Consider the following 20,769-nt stretch of genomic DNA (forward strand, 5'->3'; position numbering starts at 1 on the left):
AAGAAAATAAACCATGTTTGTCAGGACCTCATGTGATCACTTAGTTTAAAGCACAGACATGCCTGTTTAAGATGCAGTCAAGCTACGTTAAGTTTTGGGGGCAACCTGGACTTTGTAGTGAACATCTGTTTCACAGTTATGAAAAAGCTGCTTGTGGTGGTACACCAGACAGCTGTAATTCTATTACTCAGGAGATGGATGTAGCAAGTTTGAGTTCAAGACCAACCTGAGCTAAATATACAATTCCCACCACCCTTTCTTAAAAGAAAATGAAAAAAAAATTGAGCATCGGCTAAATGTGTGATATTAACTTGTAACTGTAGTTGAACTGTGACAGGGATACTGTATTCTTTTGTAGGGACATACAGTTAAAATACTTCTGGGAGAAATGATATACTATCATTTTATTCAAAATAGAGTGGAATGAGGTCTCCTGGGTGTAGAAATAAAAGCAGATTGGCCATTAGTTTCAAATTGCTAGATTTTGGGTTGATGGTAGTACATTGTATCATTTTTCCTACTTTTGAATATGGTAGAATTTCTGTAAGTGACATTTCACTGAGTGTATATCTGTGGATAGCAATTATTTGAAATATTACTGTGTTCAGTCAGGTGTAGTGGCAACATGTATGCAATGCTTGCACTAAGGAGGCAGAGGCAGGGGAGTTGAACACTCATGGCTTACCAGGCTACAGAGCAAGTTTCAAGGAACCCTGTCTCCTCTTCCCCAAGTAGAAAAATGAAGAGAAAATATTGCTGTACTAAATGTAACACATAGCTGTGTAAACACTACAATGCACATATGCTTTGTATTTAAGTGAGAATTTTATTAGTCTGTCTATGTATGGGTATGTATAAGTACAGGTACCCTCGAAGGCCAGAAGAGGACCTCAGGTCCACTGGAGCTGGTCTTCCAGGTGGGTGTGAGCCCCCTGGTGTAGGGTGCTACTCAGCCATTTCTCTAGCCCATATATTTGATTGATTCTGAAGCATGGAAACTGAGTTAGGAGAGCATCTCTGACTGCTCAGTTGCTTAGGTGGTTTATGGGATTTGATTTCAATCCCTGAAGGACAGAACCAACTGCTGAGAGTCCTTGTTTGATCTCTTTATTGGTTGCACAAACAACAGCTGTAAGCAAGGGAGCTGTGTAACAGTCTGTCTTTGCATTGCTGAAAACCAGAGGGTTATGGAGTTGGGAGTTGGGAGGTTTTTTTTTTTTTTTTTTTTTGGTGGTTTTTTGAGACAGGGTTTCTCTGCGGCTTTGGAAGCTGTCCTGGAACTAGCTATTGTAGACCAGGCTGGTCTCGAACTCACAGAGATCTGCCTGCCTCTGCCTCCTGAGTGCTGGGATTAAAGGCGTGCGCCACCAATGCCCGGCTGGTAGTTGGGACTTCTACATGAGTGTTTGCATGCAATTACATAAAAGCTCTTATTTTGTCTTCACAGTAGACCAGCAGTTGCATTAATTCGAAAGTTAATAGCTGTACTAGAATCAATTGAACGACTACCTCTCCATTTGTATGATACACCAGGATCCACATATAACCTCCAGGTAACTGAAAAAACATAGTCTTTCATAACTGAGTACATTTAGCTACAATGATAGGCTTTATTTTTATTTTAAAAATATGCTTCATTTCATACTGGATTAAGAAAACTTTAAGCTTAACCTTTAAGATTCTAGTTTGAATGCCATTTGATTTTCAAAAGAACATTTTCAAAAGACTTGTTGATATGCATGAATGTTTTGCCTTCATGTAATGCACCACATGCATGACTACCAGAGCAGGCCCGAAGAGGGCATTGAATTGCCTGGAACTGGAATTTTAGGTGGTTGTGAGCTGCTATGTGGGTGCTGCAACTGAACCCGAGTCTCCTGTAAGGGCAAGTGCTCTTAGCCGTTGAGTCATCTCTCTAGCCCATTTGAGTATATTTTGTTTTTTTTACCACCCCCGCCCCAAGACAGGTTTTCTTTCTGTGATGGCCCAGGGTGTCCTGGAACTCACTCTGTAGACCAGGCTGGCCTCAAACTCACATTGATCCACCTGCATCTGCCTCCTGAGTGCTGGGATTAAAGTCATGCGCCACCAGCGCCTGGTTCATTTGCTTTTTTTATAAATTGACTTTTACATGATTCTTGTATGTGTTATTTCAAATCTATTTTGTTTGTTCCTCAGTTTTTCCTGAGCCTCGGCTGGGAGTGGTAATAGATGGCTTATTTGGAGTGGGCATTCTACATTTTTGTAGCCTCTATATTTGATCACTTAGTGGTTCTTTGTATTAACCTCTGTCAACTGCAAAAATAAGATTCTTTGATGAAGAGTGAGCTGGACAGAGACCCATGAGTGTTTGTTCCTCCTGCCTTTACCTTCAAATGCTTGCATTATCAATGTGTCACCATGTTGAACTTTCTCATATCTTTATCATTGGTTAGACCCTTCAAAATCTTTGCTTTTCTTATTAATCATGTGGTTTTCTTGAGACAGGGTTTCTCTGTGCTGTCTTGGATGTCCAGGAACTGACTCTGTAGATTAGACTGGCCTTGAATTCAGAGTCCCCCTGCCTCTGCCTCCTAAGCACTGGGACTAAAGGTGTGCGCCTCTTCCTCCCAGCTAATGATGTAGTTTTATGGTTGTTCTTCTTCTCTTTAAAAAGAGACATATGATATATCCCAGTCATTTATTTCATTCCTTTGCTAATAGCTAAGATCTGGATATGGTAAAAACCAAGTAAACAGAACCACATTTTATTGCTCGTGTCCTAGCCCTGATCTGTGTCAATACTGTGTGGATTCTTGAGTATTTTCTAGACTGTCCTGCTTTAATAATAAATTGTGCCTTTATTTGTCTTATTCTGTATGGAATATAGTTGTATGGAGTATTTTTTTCAAAGTTACCCTTTAATAATCAGTTAATAGTTTATTTTGCCTACTCAAACAAAGCCAGTGAAGAAGGCATTGTAACTGTAAAAACTCTATTGTTACATAGAGATACTATTTCCAAAAACAAAGGAAACTAAGTTACTATAAAGCCACTCCAACCTTGCAGAGCTTACCCTCCAGGGCCTCTCAGGGAGACTGTAAAAAGTACTGAAAAAGATATAGAGGACTACTTTGTGTTCCATTCAGATGATTTATAGGGACAAAGATAATGCTCCATTATTTTCAGGCTTTATCTTTGTTGAATGAATTGGAGGATAGTATCAAAGACTAGATATTCACTTCCTCAAACCATTACAGGAGTGCCAATGTCTTTATGTGTATCATTATTGTGTCTGCATCCCTGGGTGCCATGTGCATGCCTGATGCCTGCAGAAGCCACAGGATGGTGTTGGACCTCTTGAAAGTGGAACTAAAGATGGTTGCAAGCTGCCATGTGTGTTCTGGAAAACAAATTCTGGTCTTCTAGAAGTGTAGCAAGTATTCTTATTGGTTGGGCCAGTGTCTTTCATACTTATTCAGGGTTTTTGTTTGTTGGTTTGATTTTGAGACTGGATTTCACAGAACCTAGGTTAGCCTTACGTAGGTGAGGATGACCTTGAACTAGGGATGGCAGGTGTGAGCTTTGGGAGAGCTGTCCCCCTTACTCACCTCCCACTCTACCCCTCACCCTTCGATGCCTGGGGCAGGTGAGAGAGTTGGCCAAGTGGTCATAAGAGTGAGCGCCTGTCCTATTATGGCCAGGTGTGGGTGAGCCAGCCCTGATGTTTAAACATGGGACAGCTGTCCCCATTTCTCATCTGGGGGACCAGTCCTACAGCTGCCCAGCTCCAGACCCAGGGCTATGACTTGGCCCGCCCCAACACCCACCCCATCTATGATCTGCTGGAGCACATAAAGGAAGTTGACTCACAGACCCAAAGCTGCAGCATTTCCACAACACAGGACAGCAGCAGGATACCCAGGAAGAGTCCTGGTGAGGACCCAGCATGGAGTGTGTAATAGAAACCAGAGGCCTCGTGCCACTCCAGTGACTCTTTGCAAGCCGACACTTGCAAGTAAAGGTTGTGGAGAAAGGATCTACTGTGTGATTCACTGTGCCACATGCAGCTTTTATGTTGAGGTTTTCAATTTCTTCCCCTTTTTAAATTTTTTTCCCTTTTCTCTTTTGTTTTAATTGAACGGGTGCAGGAGCAGGGGACAGATGTGAGGGATGGCAAAATGAATGGGATCTACATACATGATGTAAAAGACATAGAATAAATTAAAATGAACACATAAAACAAAAGCCTAACTTACAACCAGTGCTTGCCATCGGGCTTAATGGGCTGCGCCTCATCCTAGAGCCCGTGTAGTAGAGAGAGGCTGACTCCTGTGGAGTGTCCTCTTGATGTGTGCGCGCGCGCACACACACGCACGCAGATGTACACCCACACAATAAACAAAAAAACAAACAGATGTACACTTTATGAAAGGGTCATTAGCCTCAGGTCATATATGTTGTGGCTGCAAAGGAATAAGTTCATTAGCTCTTTAATTTATGACTTATAAGCTATGTATTTTATTTAGTTTTGTTCTTTTCGGGGCAAGGTCTCATTATGTAGCTCTGGCTGTCCTGGAACTCATTGTATAGACCAGGCTGGCCTCAAACTCACAGAGACCACCTGTCTCTGCCTCCCGAGTGCGGGGATAAAGGAGTGTGCATCCACACCTGGCCCTGTCTGGATGTATTTAGTAATTTTACTTAAACTGTATATTTGAAGTTTGGAAATTGTACTGAGTTAACTTTTTCCCTTTATAATCATAGTCAGCCATTGAACCTTTTTACAAGCAAGGTGGAGAAACATTTATTTGCTCTAATTCTTTGGGTTCTTTCTTTCTTTCTTTATTTTTTGAGGCCTAGTTTTACAGGTCACCCAGTGTGGCTTCAAACTTGTGGTAATTCTCCTGCATCATTTTCCCAACTTCTGGTATTGCAGATGTATCACCACACCTGACCTTATCCTCCCGTCATGACTATACTTCTCATTTATTTGTATTCATGTTTGTGAATCAGTTTTACAATTTAACCAGTGTTGATCATTTCTGTATAGATACTCACAAGAAGATTACGCTTTCGGTTGGAACGGGCACCCGGTGAAACTGCGTTGATAGACCGGACTGGCAGAATGCTGAAGATGGAGCCCTTAGCTACAGTTGAATCTCTGGAACAGTATCTGTTGAAAATGGTGAGCTGTCTGGCAGGGGCTTAATGAAATGGTGTTGTCCACATTGCTTTAGCCCTTTGTAGTAAAGTCAAGGACATGCATATCAGGAGTTATGGTAATAAAATTAGACCAATAATTTTTAGAAATGTTTCAGAAAGCATTCTTACCAACACCTTGTACATAAGAGTGGCTATTAAAGTTAATCTAATATCGAAATAGTACACAAAATCTTAGTGCCATTCAGTAGAGGTATAACCTCTTAAGTCCAGCGCATTAACCACTTGGCCATCCTGGTGCCAGCTATAACCTCTTATGTTTATTCATTATTACTACGCTGTTTTTTTTTGTTTGTTTGTTTTGTTTTGTTTTTTAAGACAGTCTCATGTAACCCAGGCAGTCCTTGAACTTGCTAAGTATGTAGCTGAGTTGGCTTTGAATCCCCCGATCCTCCTCCTTCACCTTCCATGTACTGGGATTGCAGAGGTTTACCATCATTCCCATGTTAAAATTTTGTGTTAAAAAACTAATGCAGGGGCTGGAGAAATAGCTCAGTGGTTAAGTGCATTGACTGACTGCTCTTCCAGTGGTCCTGAGTTCAATTCCTAGCAACCACATGGTGTTTCACAACCATCTGTAATGAGATCTGGTGCCCTCTTCTGGTATGGATGAAAACTAAGCACTCATATACACAAAGAAATATTAGAAAAAATCTAATGCAGTTACAGATGTGAGTCGCTCACTGCCCCTAATTTTTTATTTTTAATAGAGAAGTAATTATGACAGCTCCTTCTTAATTTGAATATTATATATCTTTAAAGGTGTTTGAAGACCAGTGAGAGTAGAAAATGTTTTGATAATAAAACTACCCTGACCTGATGTGTGTGGCTCAGGGATAGTGAGCCTTCTAGCACACGTGGAGCTGTAAGTGCTAATCTCCAGCCTTGCGGCACACGGGCAAACTGCCACTGCCACTGGAGCTCTTGGGCTGCGGGACAGTTGGTGTTTTATGTTGTCTTCAAGTGTTTACCCTGTGACTGGGTGATTACTTTAGAATTACTGTGTTATAACACAGCTGAATTTGAAAAAGCTGGAAAGGGTGGCTTACTGTTGTTTCAAATAGAGTTTTCAAAGTGACAGTCTTCTGTATTTTCTTTGATGTAGGTAGCAAAGCAGTGGTATGACTTTGACCGATCCTCATTTGTTTTTGTTCGAAAATTAAGAGAAGGCCAAAATTTTATATTTCGGCACCAGCATGATTTTGATGAAAATGGAATCATTTACTGGATTGGAACAAATGCAAAGTAAGTTATTTCATTTTAGGTCAAGTGACAGTGCTTACCTGGGAAATTTTTTAGGTAGTAGAGTAAAATTATTAGAAACTCACTGAACTTTCTTCTACTTAAGGGATCTATCTTATATGTTAAATTAGGAATATACTCTAGGTTGGCCTGCAGCTGGCTGTGTAGACAGGGTAACCTTGAATTCCTGATCCTCCTATCTTTACCTTCCAGCTCCTTGATTACAGGGATGTACCACCATTCTCAGTTTATACTTTGAAATTAGGAACTAATAAGAACAATTGCAAATTGCCTTAATGTTGAGTCCTCCTTTTTTAATTGTTAATTTTTTACTTTCGTATAGAACTGCATATGAATGGGTAAATCCTGCAGCTTATGGACTTGTAGTAGTAACATCATCAGAAGGAAGAAATCTACCATATGGTCGCTTGGAAGACATACTGAGTCGTGATAATTCGGCTTTGAATTGTCATAGCAACGATGATAAGAATGCCTGGTTTGCCATAGATCTGGGTGTCTGGGTAATACCATCAGCATACACACTGCGTCATGCTCGTGGATATGGAAGGTCTGCACTGAGAAACTGGGTTTTCCAGGTATCCAAAGATGGACAGAACTGGACTTCTCTATATACCCATGTTGATGACTGCAGTCTCAATGAACCAGGGTTAGTTGAGGAGTCTTTGCAAATTGGGAAACTCAGTAAAGAGCCTTTTGTATTTGTATAATTGTGTGTTATAGAGCTCTATTTTTTGAAATATTGAAATAGGATGAAATGTTGAAATAGGATTTTCTTTCTAAAAACAAGTCACTTGATTGTAGTTCAGACATTAATAGTTTGAAATACTGGCTGTATTGAAAATGACAGAAGGATCGGAGTAGGGGCCAGAGAAGTGGCTCCTGGTTAAGGCATTTGTTGTGCAGCCTAATCTCTTGAGTCTGAGCCACAGAATCCACATGGTGGGCAGAGAGCCAAGTCCAAAAAAAACAGGTGAGCTCCCATGTACACACACAGACTCACAGAGACACACTGTCTCTCCTTCTCTCTCCCTCCCTCCCTCCCTCTCCCTCCCTCCCTCCCTTCTCTCCTTCTCTTTCCCTCCCTCCTTCTCCCTCCCTCCTTCTCCCTCCCTCCTTCTCCCTCCCTCCCTCCCTCTCCCTCTCCCTCTCTCCCTCTCCTCTCCCTCTCCCTCTCCCTCTCCCTCTCTCCCTCTCCCTCTCCCTCTTCCTCTCCCCTCCCTCTCCCTCTCCCTCTCTCCCTCTCCCTCTCCCTCTCTCCCTCTCCTCTCCCTCTCCTCCCTCTCTCTCTCCCTCTCCCTCTCTCCCTCTCCCTCTCCCTCTCCCTCTCCCTCTCCCCTCCCTCTCCCTCTCTCCCTCTCCTCTCCCTCTCCTTCTCCCTCTCTCCCTCTCCTCTCCCTCTCCTTCTCCCTCTCTCCCTCTCCCCCTCTCCCTCTCTCCCTCTCCCTCTCCTTCTCCCTCTCCTCCCTCTGTCTCCATCTCCTCCCTGTCCCTGTCCCTGTCCCGCTCTCCTGGAGAAATGGGTCAGCAGTTTGTGGTTCCCAGCTCCCACATGGCAGCTCATAACAGTATGTGACTTTAGTCTTGCGGTAGCTGACACCCTCTTCTGGCCTCTGAGGGTGGGTACTGCATGAACATAGTGCACATACATGCAGGCCTTCTTAAGACACATTCTTAAATAAAAATAGAAATAAAAAACGGAATACAATTTCTTTTTATCAAGTTCAGATTACATTTTGATAAAAGCTGAGCATATTTGTATAAACATTTATGTGCGTTGTATAGCTCAAAAGTGGAAATAAAGTTATAAATGCTCTGTATAGTCATGTAACCATCTTATAATAGATGTAAATGATAAACAGATTAGTATTGTTTATAGCATTAGGCTAACCAAAATTTTCTTACTTTTAAGAATTCTTTTTTTTCTCTGTAAGTATGCTGTGGATTTTGTATGTGTAGTACTGAGAACTGAGCATAGGACTTTGTGTGTATGTACTGAGCTGGGCTATACCTCAGGCCAGATTATATACTATTTCACAAGTAGATACAGAAGAAAATAGTTTGTCTGTATTGATTTCCACATTTGACATAGTATGAAAAAAGTATTGTATTAGCATCAGGGTTATCGTGCAAAGTTTTTGAGTTAAAAAGTTTAGGTGCTTGCAAGACTCAGGGTTAGAGCACTGACTATTCTTCTAGAGGACCCGGGTTCAATTCCCAGCACCCACATGGCAGCTGACAGCTGTCTGTAAGTCCAGTTCCAAGGGACCTGACACCCTCACACCAATGCATGTAAAATAAAGTTAAAAAATTTTTCTAAAGAAAAACTTTAATACATTAAAAATGGGAAGAATTTACAAAGACATTTCATTTAAAATTTTTTTCCTTTTGAACATTATTCTTTTGCCATATGCATTTTGCAAATCAAATCATTTGACATTTTAAATTTAGCATTTTTAAAATTTCATATTTATTAGCTTTTGTAATCAGTTTTGTTTTCTGAGGCAGAATCTCACTGTGTAGCCCTGGTTAGCTTGGAACTTACTTTGTAGACCATGCTGGCTTTGAACTTATAATGATTACCTGCCAGTTTCCTGGGTGCTGGTATTAAAAGACTTGTAACCACCATGCCTGGATTGTATGTGCGTGCGTGTGTGTGTGTGTGTGTGTGTGTGTGTGTGTGTGTGTGTGTGTGTGTTGTTTGTTTTTTGTGGTTTGTTGTTGTTTTGTAAAAATTATTTAAGGGTATGTTCTTTATTTCTAAAGTCTGTTGTTGTCTAAGAAAACCTTTTAATTTCCAATATCTTTTTCATGTGATTTGTTTCTTTTAAAATCATGTATTTTAAAACACTTTCTGTCTAATGCATTTGTAGATCAACTGCAACTTGGCCACTTGACCCAGCAAAGGATGAAAAGCAGGGCTGGCGCCATGTGAGGGTTAAACAGATGGGGAAGAATGCCAGTGGACAGACGCACTACCTCTCACTCTCTGGATTTGAGCTCTATGGCACTGTGAATGGAGTATGTGAAGACCAACTAGGTAATGAGAGGACATGAGACTTTGCTGAATTTCCACAACTGCTTATTAGAAGTGACTTGGTTTCTATGCTGATATCGCAGGGAAAGCAGCTAAAGAAGCAGAAGCAAATCTTAGAAGGCAGAGGCGCCTTGTGCGCTCACAAGTCCTCAAGTACATGGTTCCTGGAGCACGCGTCATCAGAGGCCTTGATTGGAAGTGGCGCGATCAGGATGGCAGCCCGCAGGGAGAAGGCACAGTCACAGGAGAGCTGCACAATGGTGAGCAGGTGGTGAAGCCGTGTGCTACATGATAAAAGTATTTCTTCTATGTTTGGATAATTTGTATCAGACCTTTGTAGGAGAACCAATAAAGATAATGATTCCACATTAAAGTGAAAAATAAAAATAAAGCTGGCCACAGTGGCATACATCTTTAATCTCACCACTAGGGAGGTAGAAGCAGCGGATCTCCCCGACTTCTGAGACAGCCTAATAGTTCCAAGCCAACCAGCGCTTCATGGTTGAGACTCTGTAAAAATTAACAACCCATTTACTTAGAAACAGAGAACATCTTGGATTTTGACTATCATCTGTTTGCTAATATTATAGAGTGATTATTGAGCTAGTACAAATTCACTATCTTCAAGATACATTTCTTCTCTAGTTCCTCGGTGTAGTGTTCTCAAGGTACCAGTAAATCCAGATTTTAATTTTGTGTGCCTTTCCTTGGTAGTTTAAAGTAATACCCTTTTACTTCTATATTAAAGACATATAGAACAAAAAAAAATTAACGTTCAATAAAGCAAAGAATACGGACTATAGTCTCTGCTGTCTTGAGTCCTGGGGTGTTCAGTCTACCAGCCTCCGGAGGAGTTTAAACTGCACAGAATGAGTACATTCATTTTTACCTCTGTGCTGTAGATCCCGGAAAGTCCTTACCAAACAATAAACTGCCGCTGACTCCCCAAGCAATTTTCCTGCCAATTTTTCTTACATTTAAAAGGCTTACCTAGTAGCAGATGATTTGCTTAAACTAGATCCTCATCGGTTGTTCCTGGATTAGAGAGCATGTCTCTCAAAATAAAAATGAAGAAGATAGACCTTAGGAGAATAGTTAGCCTTTACTTTTATAATGTATTTTCTTTAATGTGATTAAAAGCATTAAATTTAAATAATTAAAAAATTAGTCAATTTTACTGTTTTGTGTCCATTCCTTGAAAATTACCACAATTCTAAACACATTTCTATAGCATTGAACCCTAATTGCAAACAATTGAAAACACGAGCAGGTTTGCAGTGAGATAAAATGAATAATGCCAGCAGTGGTTGAGATAAGCAGAGCACCAATCAGATACGATATTTAAAACATCACCATTTTTGGTATCTTGTTCTTGTTAGTGAGTTCATATGCTCTCTTATAAACTAAGTGATGGAAGCTAGTGGCATGGGATACAGTTTTTTTTCTTTCTTTTGAATGGAGTCAGCTAAAACAAACACACAAGAACATTAGAATCTTCATTTCAGAACTTAGAACCCCAGAAAGACACATGTTTCTGATACCTCAAGTGTTGCAATTTAATTTTAGCTTTAAACATGTCAGAGAGAGTTTTTAGATTTTATATATAATTCCCACAATTGGTAAAAATTTTTTTTAACTAATCCTGTCTTTTTAGTCTGTGTTTCAGCATAGGAATAGTTCATGTTAAGTATAGCATATGTTCACCATTTAGAAACTTTCTTAAACCTAATATAAATGATGTACACTTTTTAGTATATTCCTGCATTATAGCAGTTATAGTCATTGCTTTTCTGAATTTTAAAGGTACTTAGTTAAACTTCATCTATTCAGTAGTCAAGGCAAAATATGATTCACTGCCTTCTGCCTATATAATATTATTTTTATATTTGTAATTTGGATATTTCAGTATATATTGGTATAGTATAATACAGATATCAACTTTATTTAATATTGAGATAATGTTTTGGACCTTTCCTTTTCTTATACTTTCCTCTGTGGCAGAAGAGGTAGTTTAATGCCAGTTCTTCTAAAGTTATTTTGGCATACAAATGCAGATTGGAATAGTATTTAAGCTTGTGTAGATTTTGGTCAGTTTTCCTTCCAGTAAGTCCTGGAAAGATAATCTGCAGGTGGCTTAGTGCTTCTCTGAGCCTCATCATAATGTGGATTGGGTGTAGCTGGCTGTGTGGTGTGTATGAGTGCTCAGGCCATGGATTGGGTGTAGCTGGCTGTGTGGAGTGTGTGAGTGGTCAGTCCATGGATTGGGTGTAGCTGGCTGTGTGGAGTGTGTGAGTGGTCAGGCCATGGATTGGGTGTGGCTGGCTGTGTGGCGTGTATGAGTGGTCAGGTCATGGATTGGGTGTGGCTGGCTGTGTGGCGTGTATGAGTGCTCAGGCCATGGATTGGGTGTAGCTGGCTGTGTGGCGTGTATGAGTGCTCAGGTCATGGATTGGGTGTAGCTGGCTGTGTGGCGTGTGTGAGTGCTCAGGCCATGGATTGGGTGTGGCTGGCTGTGTGGAGTGTATGAGTGGTCAGTCCATGGATTGGGTGTGGCTGGCTGTGTGGCGTGTATGAGTGCTCAGGTCATGGATTGGGTGTAGCTAAATTTAGCGTGGCATGTGTCAGTGCTCAGGTATGCCGGAACTTAAACTCTACAAGCTCAGTGTATTCCACATGTTAACGTGATTTTCCCCTATGTAGTTAGTGCCTAGTAAAGTAAGACTGAAGTCTCTATTAGTTTCCTTCCTAATCAATTCTCTTTTTGTTTTGTTTTTTAATTTTATATAAAAATTTTTTAAATTTTAAAATAAAAAACTAGTAATTTTCAAATAGAAGTAAATATAGATTGAAAATATTTAAGATTGTTACTAGCCTTAGTTTATGAATTTTGAAAAGTTCAACCTGCTTTTAAATTGTTTCTAAGATGTTTTTGTGCTCATTCAAATTCATTAAACTTAACCATAAGAAAATTAAATAGTCACTAAACTTTGAGAACACAGTTGAAATGTCAACTTAGTATTTTGAGTGAGTAACCTAAAATTTCTATGCGTGACACAGGGATGTTTTAGCTGTCATTTTTAGGGTTTATTCAATCTTAGAAATTGTGAATTAGCACTTTCTTTCTAGAAAGAACATTTGATCAGATAGTAATATTTAACAGTTCAAAATTTTTACTTGCTGCAATCTCAGCATTTTTCTTCTACACTTAAAGATACTGCTCTGTGGTTGGGGAGGTAGTGGTAGATGCCCGCACGTGCTAGGCCTTGGACTCTACCCACAGCGCCATTAGCAACAACAAATGGCTCCCCGCTGTAGCAGAATAGAAGTAGATAATACTCGCACATCTTCGAGGCCAACCTGGTCTACAGAGTGAGTTCCAGGGCAGTCAGGGGCTGCACAGATGAAACCCTATCTCAAAAACAAAACAAAAAGAAAGCCTCACCAGTCTTTGGTGTCCAGAGATAAATGTAATATGAGGAAGAACTTCATAGGTATCCTGGAAACCTCTTATATAGTGCATACTTTTTCCTTGACATTATTTTGTAAGGATTAAATAGTATAGACTTTGAGATAGACTCAGAAGTATCAAATCGTATTTTAATTAATTTGAGGGCAAAACCTTACCCTTTAGTTGGCAGACCTTAAGTGGTTAGTAATGCAAGAAGTACAGCACTGATGAATCGCCGATCCCATATTGTGGAGCTACTGTCTGACACGCTCCTCTCTGCTTTCTGCCGGGTCTCACAAACTCCTGTCCCTTTCCAGGCTGGATTGATGTCACCTGGGATGCTGGTGGCTCAAACTCTTACCGTATGGGCGCAGAAGGAAAATTTGACCTCAAGCTTGCACCAGGGTACGACCCTGATACAGTGGCATCACCCAAACCTGTTTCATCCACTGTTTCAGGCACAACGCAATCATGGAGCAGCTTGGTGAAAAACAACTGTCCAGACAAGACGTCTGCTGCTGCAGGCTCCTCAAGTAGAAAAGGAAGCAGCAGTTCTGTGTGTAGCGTGGCCAGTAGCAGCGACATCAGCTTGGGTTCGACCAAAACGGAACGGAGATCAGAAATTGTAATGGAACACAGTATAGTTTCAGGAGTTGATGTCCATGAACCAATTGTTGTTCTTTCGTCTGCTGAAAACGTCCCTCAAACAGAAGTAGGGTCGTCTTCCAGTGCAAGCACCAGCACCCTAACAGCGGAAACGGGAAGTGAAAATGCTGAAAGGAAGTTAGGCCCTGATAGTTCTGTCCGAGCTCCTGGGGAGTCCAGTGCAATATCCATGGGGATTGTCAGTGTTAGCTCTCCTGATGTTAGTTCCGTGTCTGAATTAACTAACAAGGAAGCAGCTTCACAGCGCCCCCTTAGCTCTTCAGCAAGTAACAGACTGTCAGTGAGCTCCTTGTTGGCTGCTGGGGCCCCTATGAGCTCCAGTGCAAGCGTACCTAACCTGTCCTCAAGAGAAACGTCTAGCCTGGAAAGTTTTGTAAGGAGAGTGGCGAACATAGCACGGACTAATGCCACGAACAACATGAACTTAAGCCGAAGCAGCAGTGATAACAACACTAATACTTTGGGGAGGAATGTGATGAGCACTGCAAGTAAGTGAGCTTTCCCTTTGGGACCTACTGCTTCCACCCTGAGGGTCACAGGAGGGTCGAGATGTGTGTGTGCTGCCTGCAGCCTTTCACTGATGTTAGCCACGGTAGGCATACTATCACGTGCAGCAGTTTGGAACTGTGAAGTCAAGTTTTGAAGAAGTTTTAAAAATTCAGATTAACTTGTATTTTAATAAATGGTTAAACAAAATTACACGACAAAGTACATGATTACTAAATGTTAAATGCTAAGGCTATACCGTAGTATAGCTTTTACTTAGCTCCTGTTTTCATCTTAGCTTCTGCAAGCTATTTAATTCTAATTTAAGTTACTAATGGGTTGAAGTAATTCCCATAGACATTACAGTACAAATTATTTCTATTGCTTGTTTCCGCCTTTATAAAAGCTAGGCTTTAAATATTTTAAAGATAATAGTATTTTTTAAAACAGTAGTTATTTTAGTTGGTCTTCAACTTCCCAAAGTTGTTGCTTTTTAGTGTTTTCATTATTAATGTGTTTCCTGGCCTTTAAACATCCATTTTGTGTTTTTCTAAGGTTCCTACAATCTTACATATTTAACTGACCTGCTTCATTTTTCTTTAGCTTCTCCTCTTATGGGTGCTCAGAGTTTCCCTAATTTGACCACACCTGGTACTACATCCACAGTGACAATGTCAACATCCAGTGTTACCAGCAGCAGCAATGTAGCTACGGCGACAACAGTTTTATCAGTGGGTCAGTCATTAAGTAATACTCTAACCACCAGCCTCACATCAACCTCTAGTGAGAGTGACACCGGTCAGGAAGCCGAATATTCCTTATATGGTGAGTTACAGTATAAAGTTTTTATATGGTGGTATATAATAAATATCTCATACTTGTGTTTTGTCCTTGGAAAATATGGGAGTTGGAGGTCAGGTCTTGCTTTGTAGCCTTGGCTAGTCTAGAACTCACTGTAATTGGGCTGACCTTGAACTCAAGGAATCCACCTGTTCCTGCGATTAAAGGTGTGCACCACCATGCCCATCTTCAGATATTTTTAACCTTTTATATAAATAGTCTTCCTAGAAAATGGAAAAATCTCATGATGTGGAAGAGTATTAAAAATTATTTGATTATAGGGGCTGGAGAGATGGCTCTTGGTCTTACAGAGGACATGGGTTCTATTTCCAATACCCTCATAGTGGCTCACAACCAGTTCCAAGGGACCCAACATGTCTTTCCTCGGACACTGCACGCATATGGTGCACAGACAGACATGCAAGCAAAAGAAAAAACAAAGCAAAACAACGGAAACATTCACATAAAATGAATTTTTAAAAAATTTTGAAACTGTTTGAAAAAAGCTATGTAACTTTCATGTATCATCTTCTTTCACCTGTTGTCAATAATGAAGTTTAATAACCATTATGACACCTGTCAGTAAAACAAGAAGCATGACAGAAGAGTAGTTTATGTAAAGTTATAGTACTCTTTTTGTTGTTGTTTGTTTGTTTGTTGCTTTTGAGTTTGTGTAGCTTTGTAGACCAGGCTGGCCTCGGACTCACACGGCTCCGCAATGAAGTTGTACTTCTTATACACAGTTATAGTATCTTGTGGAAATACTTGCATGGCTCCATTTTGTTGATTTGAGACAGGGTCTGCCTTTGTACCCTTTTGGACTAAGCTCTTCTGCCTCTGTCTCAAGATGCTTGGCTAACATTTGACTTTTTCTCAAATTCATTAAAGTTTTCTTAAAAAGTTCTAAAGTTTTATCTTCATGCCTTTTATGCAGTAGTCAGAGACAAAAACTATTTTCTTCTCTTAATTTTTTAAAAACGGGACTGGAGAGATGACTCAGCAGCAGTTAAGAACATTTGCTGCTATTGCAGAGGACCTGGGTTCAGTTCCCAGCTCCCCCTGGGGAGCTCACAACCATCTGGGACTCAGTGGCACTAGGCATGCTTGTGTCACACATGCATACACACACAGGCAAAACACTAGTACACGTTAAAAAAAATCTGGAAGAAAATCTGTTGCGCTTTCATTTTATTACAAAAAAAATTTTTTAAATAGAAAATTTAGAATCCCTACCTTCCAAACCCGACCAGGTTGTATGTACCACATACAACATTTGGAAATATATCCCAATCCTGGATGTATTTTTACAACATTTGGGATTATTGGCAAATATTCCACTATGGAATCATCATGATAAGTTATATACTTTTTATAGTTAAATTACAACTTTTTCCTTCCCATAAACGTGAATGTATGATTTGGGGTTGCATTGCTGGGAATTTCCTCCAGATAAATGGTTGTCTTTCTGTCAAGATGAATTGAAATGCTTTCACCACACAGCCTTGATCATGCTTCCTGTTTTTCCTTTGGCAGTCCCAGGTCTCACAGGCTATATCTTCAGCCTCAGTTATTCTAAAATTTTTTTTTGAGAATTTCAAAGATAAGAGCTTACATAGAAGTACACTTTTTATGTGTACTTCTTTTTTCCATATAAAATGGTCTATTCTAAGCCAAAGATTTAATATGTTTTACTGTTTTATGAAAATCATATTACTCTATTTCTGTGTTTTTCTCCCAAATGTGTAAAATGTGGTGATTATTACACAAAGTCTTATAAATTTGTTGATGTAGTTATTTTCATGGACTACAATATTTTATCTGTCCTTTCTACTCATTTGTTAATGCAGTGATTTTAAGTTTTACTATTTAGTTGTGTGTATATACACACGAGTGTGGTTACTCATGGGGTCCAGTTTAAGTTTTACTATTTAGTTGTGTGTATATGCACACGAGTGTGGTTACTCATGGGGTCCAGAAGAGAATGACGTGCAGGTGGTTGTGACCTGCCCGGGCGATGGGAACAGAACTCCTGTCCTTGCTCTTACCTGTTGCGCCAGGTCTCCAGGTCTCCACACTTTAGTTCTTGATCGTCGTGATCCTAAAATTAATGAGGCTGTGAGTCCTTAATACCAGTATTTGGGAGAGGCAGGCAGATACTGTGAGTTCGAGGCCAGCCTGGTCTGCAGAGACAGTTCCAGGACAGCCAGGGCTACACAGAGAAACCCTGTCTCAATCCCCATCACCCACCCCCACCCCCAAAAAGTAGGGCAGCAGTGTGCCAGTGAAAGGACGAAAAGGGTTGGGACTGTCTGCTGTCCCCAAGGGTATTAGATGGTGAACTTACTCTCCCCACTCCTAACAGTAGCAGACTTTAGAAGGATGACAGCAGCATCAGTCTTACAGTGCTTTAATTAGATGTGAAGTTACTGCAGTATAAACTTTCTACTTGGAGAGACAAAGTTGGGTTCTGCGGCATGTTCAGATATTTGAAATTTTGAGCTTTTCTGGCTTATTTTTTTGTTTAGGATAAAATATCCGTGTCTAGTTGAAGCCAGCATGCCCCAGAGCCCCAAGAGCTAAGGTTGTAGGTGAATACCAGCGTGCCTGACTCAGTTTTTTTATATGAATAACAAAAGGAATATGGGGAAATGACTTAAGTGAATTGCTAAAATGCCAGAAAATTTCAGTATATTAAGTTAAGAGTGTGTGCCTTAAAACCCAGACCAAAAGTGCGATGTGTTTATTTGTTGAAGAACCATATTATGTTCATGAGTGCTACTGTAAATTCCAAGATAGCACCTCACATATGCTAAGGGTAACATATTTCATTAAACTTAAGGTACTATTGATTGTAAGACACACCATATTTTTAAATGTCACCGATGCTGAAGTTGTTGCCAGTCATGTTGGGACTTGCCAGTAATTACAGGACTTTACAATATTAAGTGTTGAAATATATTTACCTTTTTAATTAAGTAGGTTATCATGACTCTTTACTAAATTTTGATTCAAAGACTTTTGGCTCCAAGGTGTACAGATGCAAGTTGCTAAATACTTGTAGGCAATCTGATGTTCTTTAGGAATATGTATTTTCACCTTTGCTTAGTTCTAGTATTGAGAGTATATGTTCCCTTTATACAGCTAGAAAAAATTTCTCTTGTGTAATGTCATTATTCTTCTGCTTGTTTTTAGTTCTCATAAAGAACAGCTTCATAGTGTCTTTATGTTGGACGATATCAATTTGATATGTTAAAGAATTATTCATAATTTTTGTATGTGCATATGATACATGTATGTAGAGGTCAGAGGAGAACTTCCAGGAGCTGACTTTTCCCTTCTGCTGTAGGATTGAACTCAGGTTGTCAGGCTTATGTTGCAAGCACTTTTGACACATTGAACCTTCTTGTTGTTCCGGCTTTTAGCTCATGAACTCATGATCTCTTGCTTCCATCTGCTGAGTGCTTGTATTACAACTGTATACCATCACTTTAACATGACCCAGTCTTCATTGAGGGGAGAGATCCTAAGAAGATGAATGGAATTTAAAATTACTGAACTTGCTTATGCATTAAATCATATAATGTGAAAATATTATGTACCTATTCTGTAACTAATGGATATTATTCTTTTTTTAATTACTTAGTCTTTTAAATTTCATTTTACATTCCAACCACAGTAGTTCCCCCCACAAGTACCTCCTCTTCTCAGCACACCCCCAGCCCACTCTTACTCACAGGATGTGGTCTCCAAATGTAAACGTCAACAAAGTCTACTAAAATAGGTTGAGACAGGGCCAAGCCCCTCTCCTATGCATTAAGGCTAAGCATGACATTCCACCATAGTGAATGGGCTCCAACAAGCTAGTTCATATACCTGGTTTGTAAAGTGGTCCTACTGCCAGGGGCCCCTCTGATAGTCCAAGCTTCACAACTGTCTCCCACATATGGAGTGCCTCATTCGGTTCCCTGGAGGCTCCACAGCTGTCAGTCTAAAGTTCATGAGTTTCCATGAGCTCTCTCTGTAGATTTCTCCATCATGATCTTGACCTCCCTTGCTCATATGTTCCCTCCTCCCTCTCTTTGACTGGATTCCCGGAGCTTGGTCTTGCTCTTGGTTGTGGGTCTCTGTGTCTGGTGCATCAGTTGCTGGATGAGGGTCGATGATGATAGTTGGAGTACTCACCAATCTGATCACAGGGGTAAGCCAGTTTGGAATCCTCTCCACTATTGCTAGGAGTCTTAGCTGGAGTCATCCTTTCAGATTTCTGGGAATTACCCTAGTCTCAGGTTTCTCCCTAGCCCCACAGTGCCTCTATCTATTAAGATATCTCTTTCATTGCTCTTTTATTACATCCTCTCCTGCCTAGGCCATCTTGTTCCCTCCTGTTCTCATCCCTCCTCCTCACTTACACACACACACACACACACACACACACACACACACACACACACACACACACACACACACACACACATTGTATTTCCTGTAATGCTCAGAAGGTGGGGTTGTTTATATTTCGTTTTGTTTCAAAGATTATCCACATGGTTGGCATTTTGTAGACCATAGACTGAAATACACTTTGATCATCCATTTTTTCCTGCTATGCTTGTGATTAGTCTCAGTTTTTAATTATTGTCTTATATATGTTGTTAGGATACATAGGTGGCATCATTAACTGGCACTTATTTTTTGAGCCTTTTGAATTTTATCTTTGGTTTGTACAACCCCAGATGCAAAGATACCTTGCTGCTGTTTATGAACTGTATTGATAATAAGGCTGTTGGCTCTTCCTTCCTAGATTTCCTTGATAGCTGTCGTGCCAGTACTCTCTTAGCTGAGCTGGACGATGACGAGGATCTGCCCGAGCCTGATGAGGAAGATGATGAGAATGAAGATGACAATCAGGAGGACCAGGAATACGAGGAGGTTATGGTAGAGAGCATCTCCAATTCCCTTCACTCATAGAGGGTGTACTCTCCTGTAGTCCCAGCACTTGGGAAGTGGAGACAGGAAGATCAGAAATTCCACATTATCCACAGTACTTGGGGAGTTGAGGCTAGTCTGAGCTGCATAAAAAGTCATCTCAAAAATAAAATAGATAAGGATAAAATATTAAATGACAAAAAACTTAGTTAGTGGAATGAAGAACTTTTAAAAATGCTTTTTAGTGTATCATATGCCTGGAGCCCACAAGACTGCTCAATGGGTAAAGATGCTTGCTACTAAGTCAGATGACTTGAGTTCAATGGTCCCTGGGACTCACATAGTGGAAGGACAGACTGGGTTCCTACAAGTTGTCCTCTGATCTCCACATGTATACCAGGGTACAGGTGTACTCTCATACACGTACAAAATATTGAATGTAAAAAGAGAATAGATGGAAATTCGCAGGCAAATGGATGGCACTAGAAGAAACCATCCTGAGTGAGGTAACCCAGTCATAAAAAGAGAAACATGGCATGTACTCTCTCATATGTGGATTTTAGACATAGACCTGGGGAGTGCCAGCCTACAATCCCATGGCCAGAGAGTCTGGGAAACAGAAACTTCATCCAATGGCTGATGGAAGAAGAGGCAGACTCCCACAGCTAAACACTGAGCTGAACTCAAGGAATCCAGTGACAGAGAGGGAGGACTAATGACCAAAGGGGTTAAGACGGGGCTGGTTTAACCCCCAGAAACAGCTGACCTGACAAGGGTTAGCTCTTGAATCCCAGGCTGATGGCTGGGAATCCAGCATGGGACTGATCAAGACCCCCTGAATGTGTATGTCAGTGAGTAGGCCTAGGTAATCTATTGAGCCTTGGGTAGTAGATCAGTATTTATCCCA

General features: G+C 40.5%; 1 protein-coding gene across 4 annotated transcripts in view; it reads left to right on the forward strand.

The window, feature by feature from the left end:
* The window catches only part of Hectd1 (HECT domain E3 ubiquitin protein ligase 1), an 88,668-nt gene that overhangs the window by 43,325 nt on the left and 24,574 nt on the right, over positions 1-20,769 (forward strand). For 2 of the 4 annotated variants that reach the window (XM_040743117.1, XM_040743120.1), the window contains exons 19-27: positions 1,448-1,553; positions 5,033-5,167; positions 6,308-6,447; positions 6,788-7,111; positions 9,336-9,502; positions 9,583-9,759; positions 13,265-14,101; positions 14,703-14,924; positions 19,738-19,871. In XM_040743117.1, coding sequence (XP_040599051.1) covers positions 1,448-1,553; positions 5,033-5,167; positions 6,308-6,447; positions 6,788-7,111; positions 9,336-9,502; positions 9,583-9,759; positions 13,265-14,101; positions 14,703-14,924; positions 19,738-19,871 — 2,242 coding nt within the window. The remainder of the gene's footprint in view (positions 1-1,447; positions 1,554-5,032; positions 5,168-6,307; positions 6,448-6,787; positions 7,112-9,335; positions 9,503-9,582; positions 9,760-13,264; positions 14,102-14,702; positions 14,925-19,737; positions 19,872-20,769) is intronic. The other 2 variants (XM_040743118.1, XM_040743119.1) reach the window with 2 other exon arrangements.

This window comes from Mesocricetus auratus, unplaced genomic scaffold (genome assembly GCF_017639785.1).
Source record: "Mesocricetus auratus isolate SY011 unplaced genomic scaffold, BCM_Maur_2.0 Super-Scaffold_15014, whole genome shotgun sequence".
Taxonomy (NCBI): domain Eukaryota; kingdom Metazoa; phylum Chordata; class Mammalia; order Rodentia; family Cricetidae; genus Mesocricetus; species Mesocricetus auratus.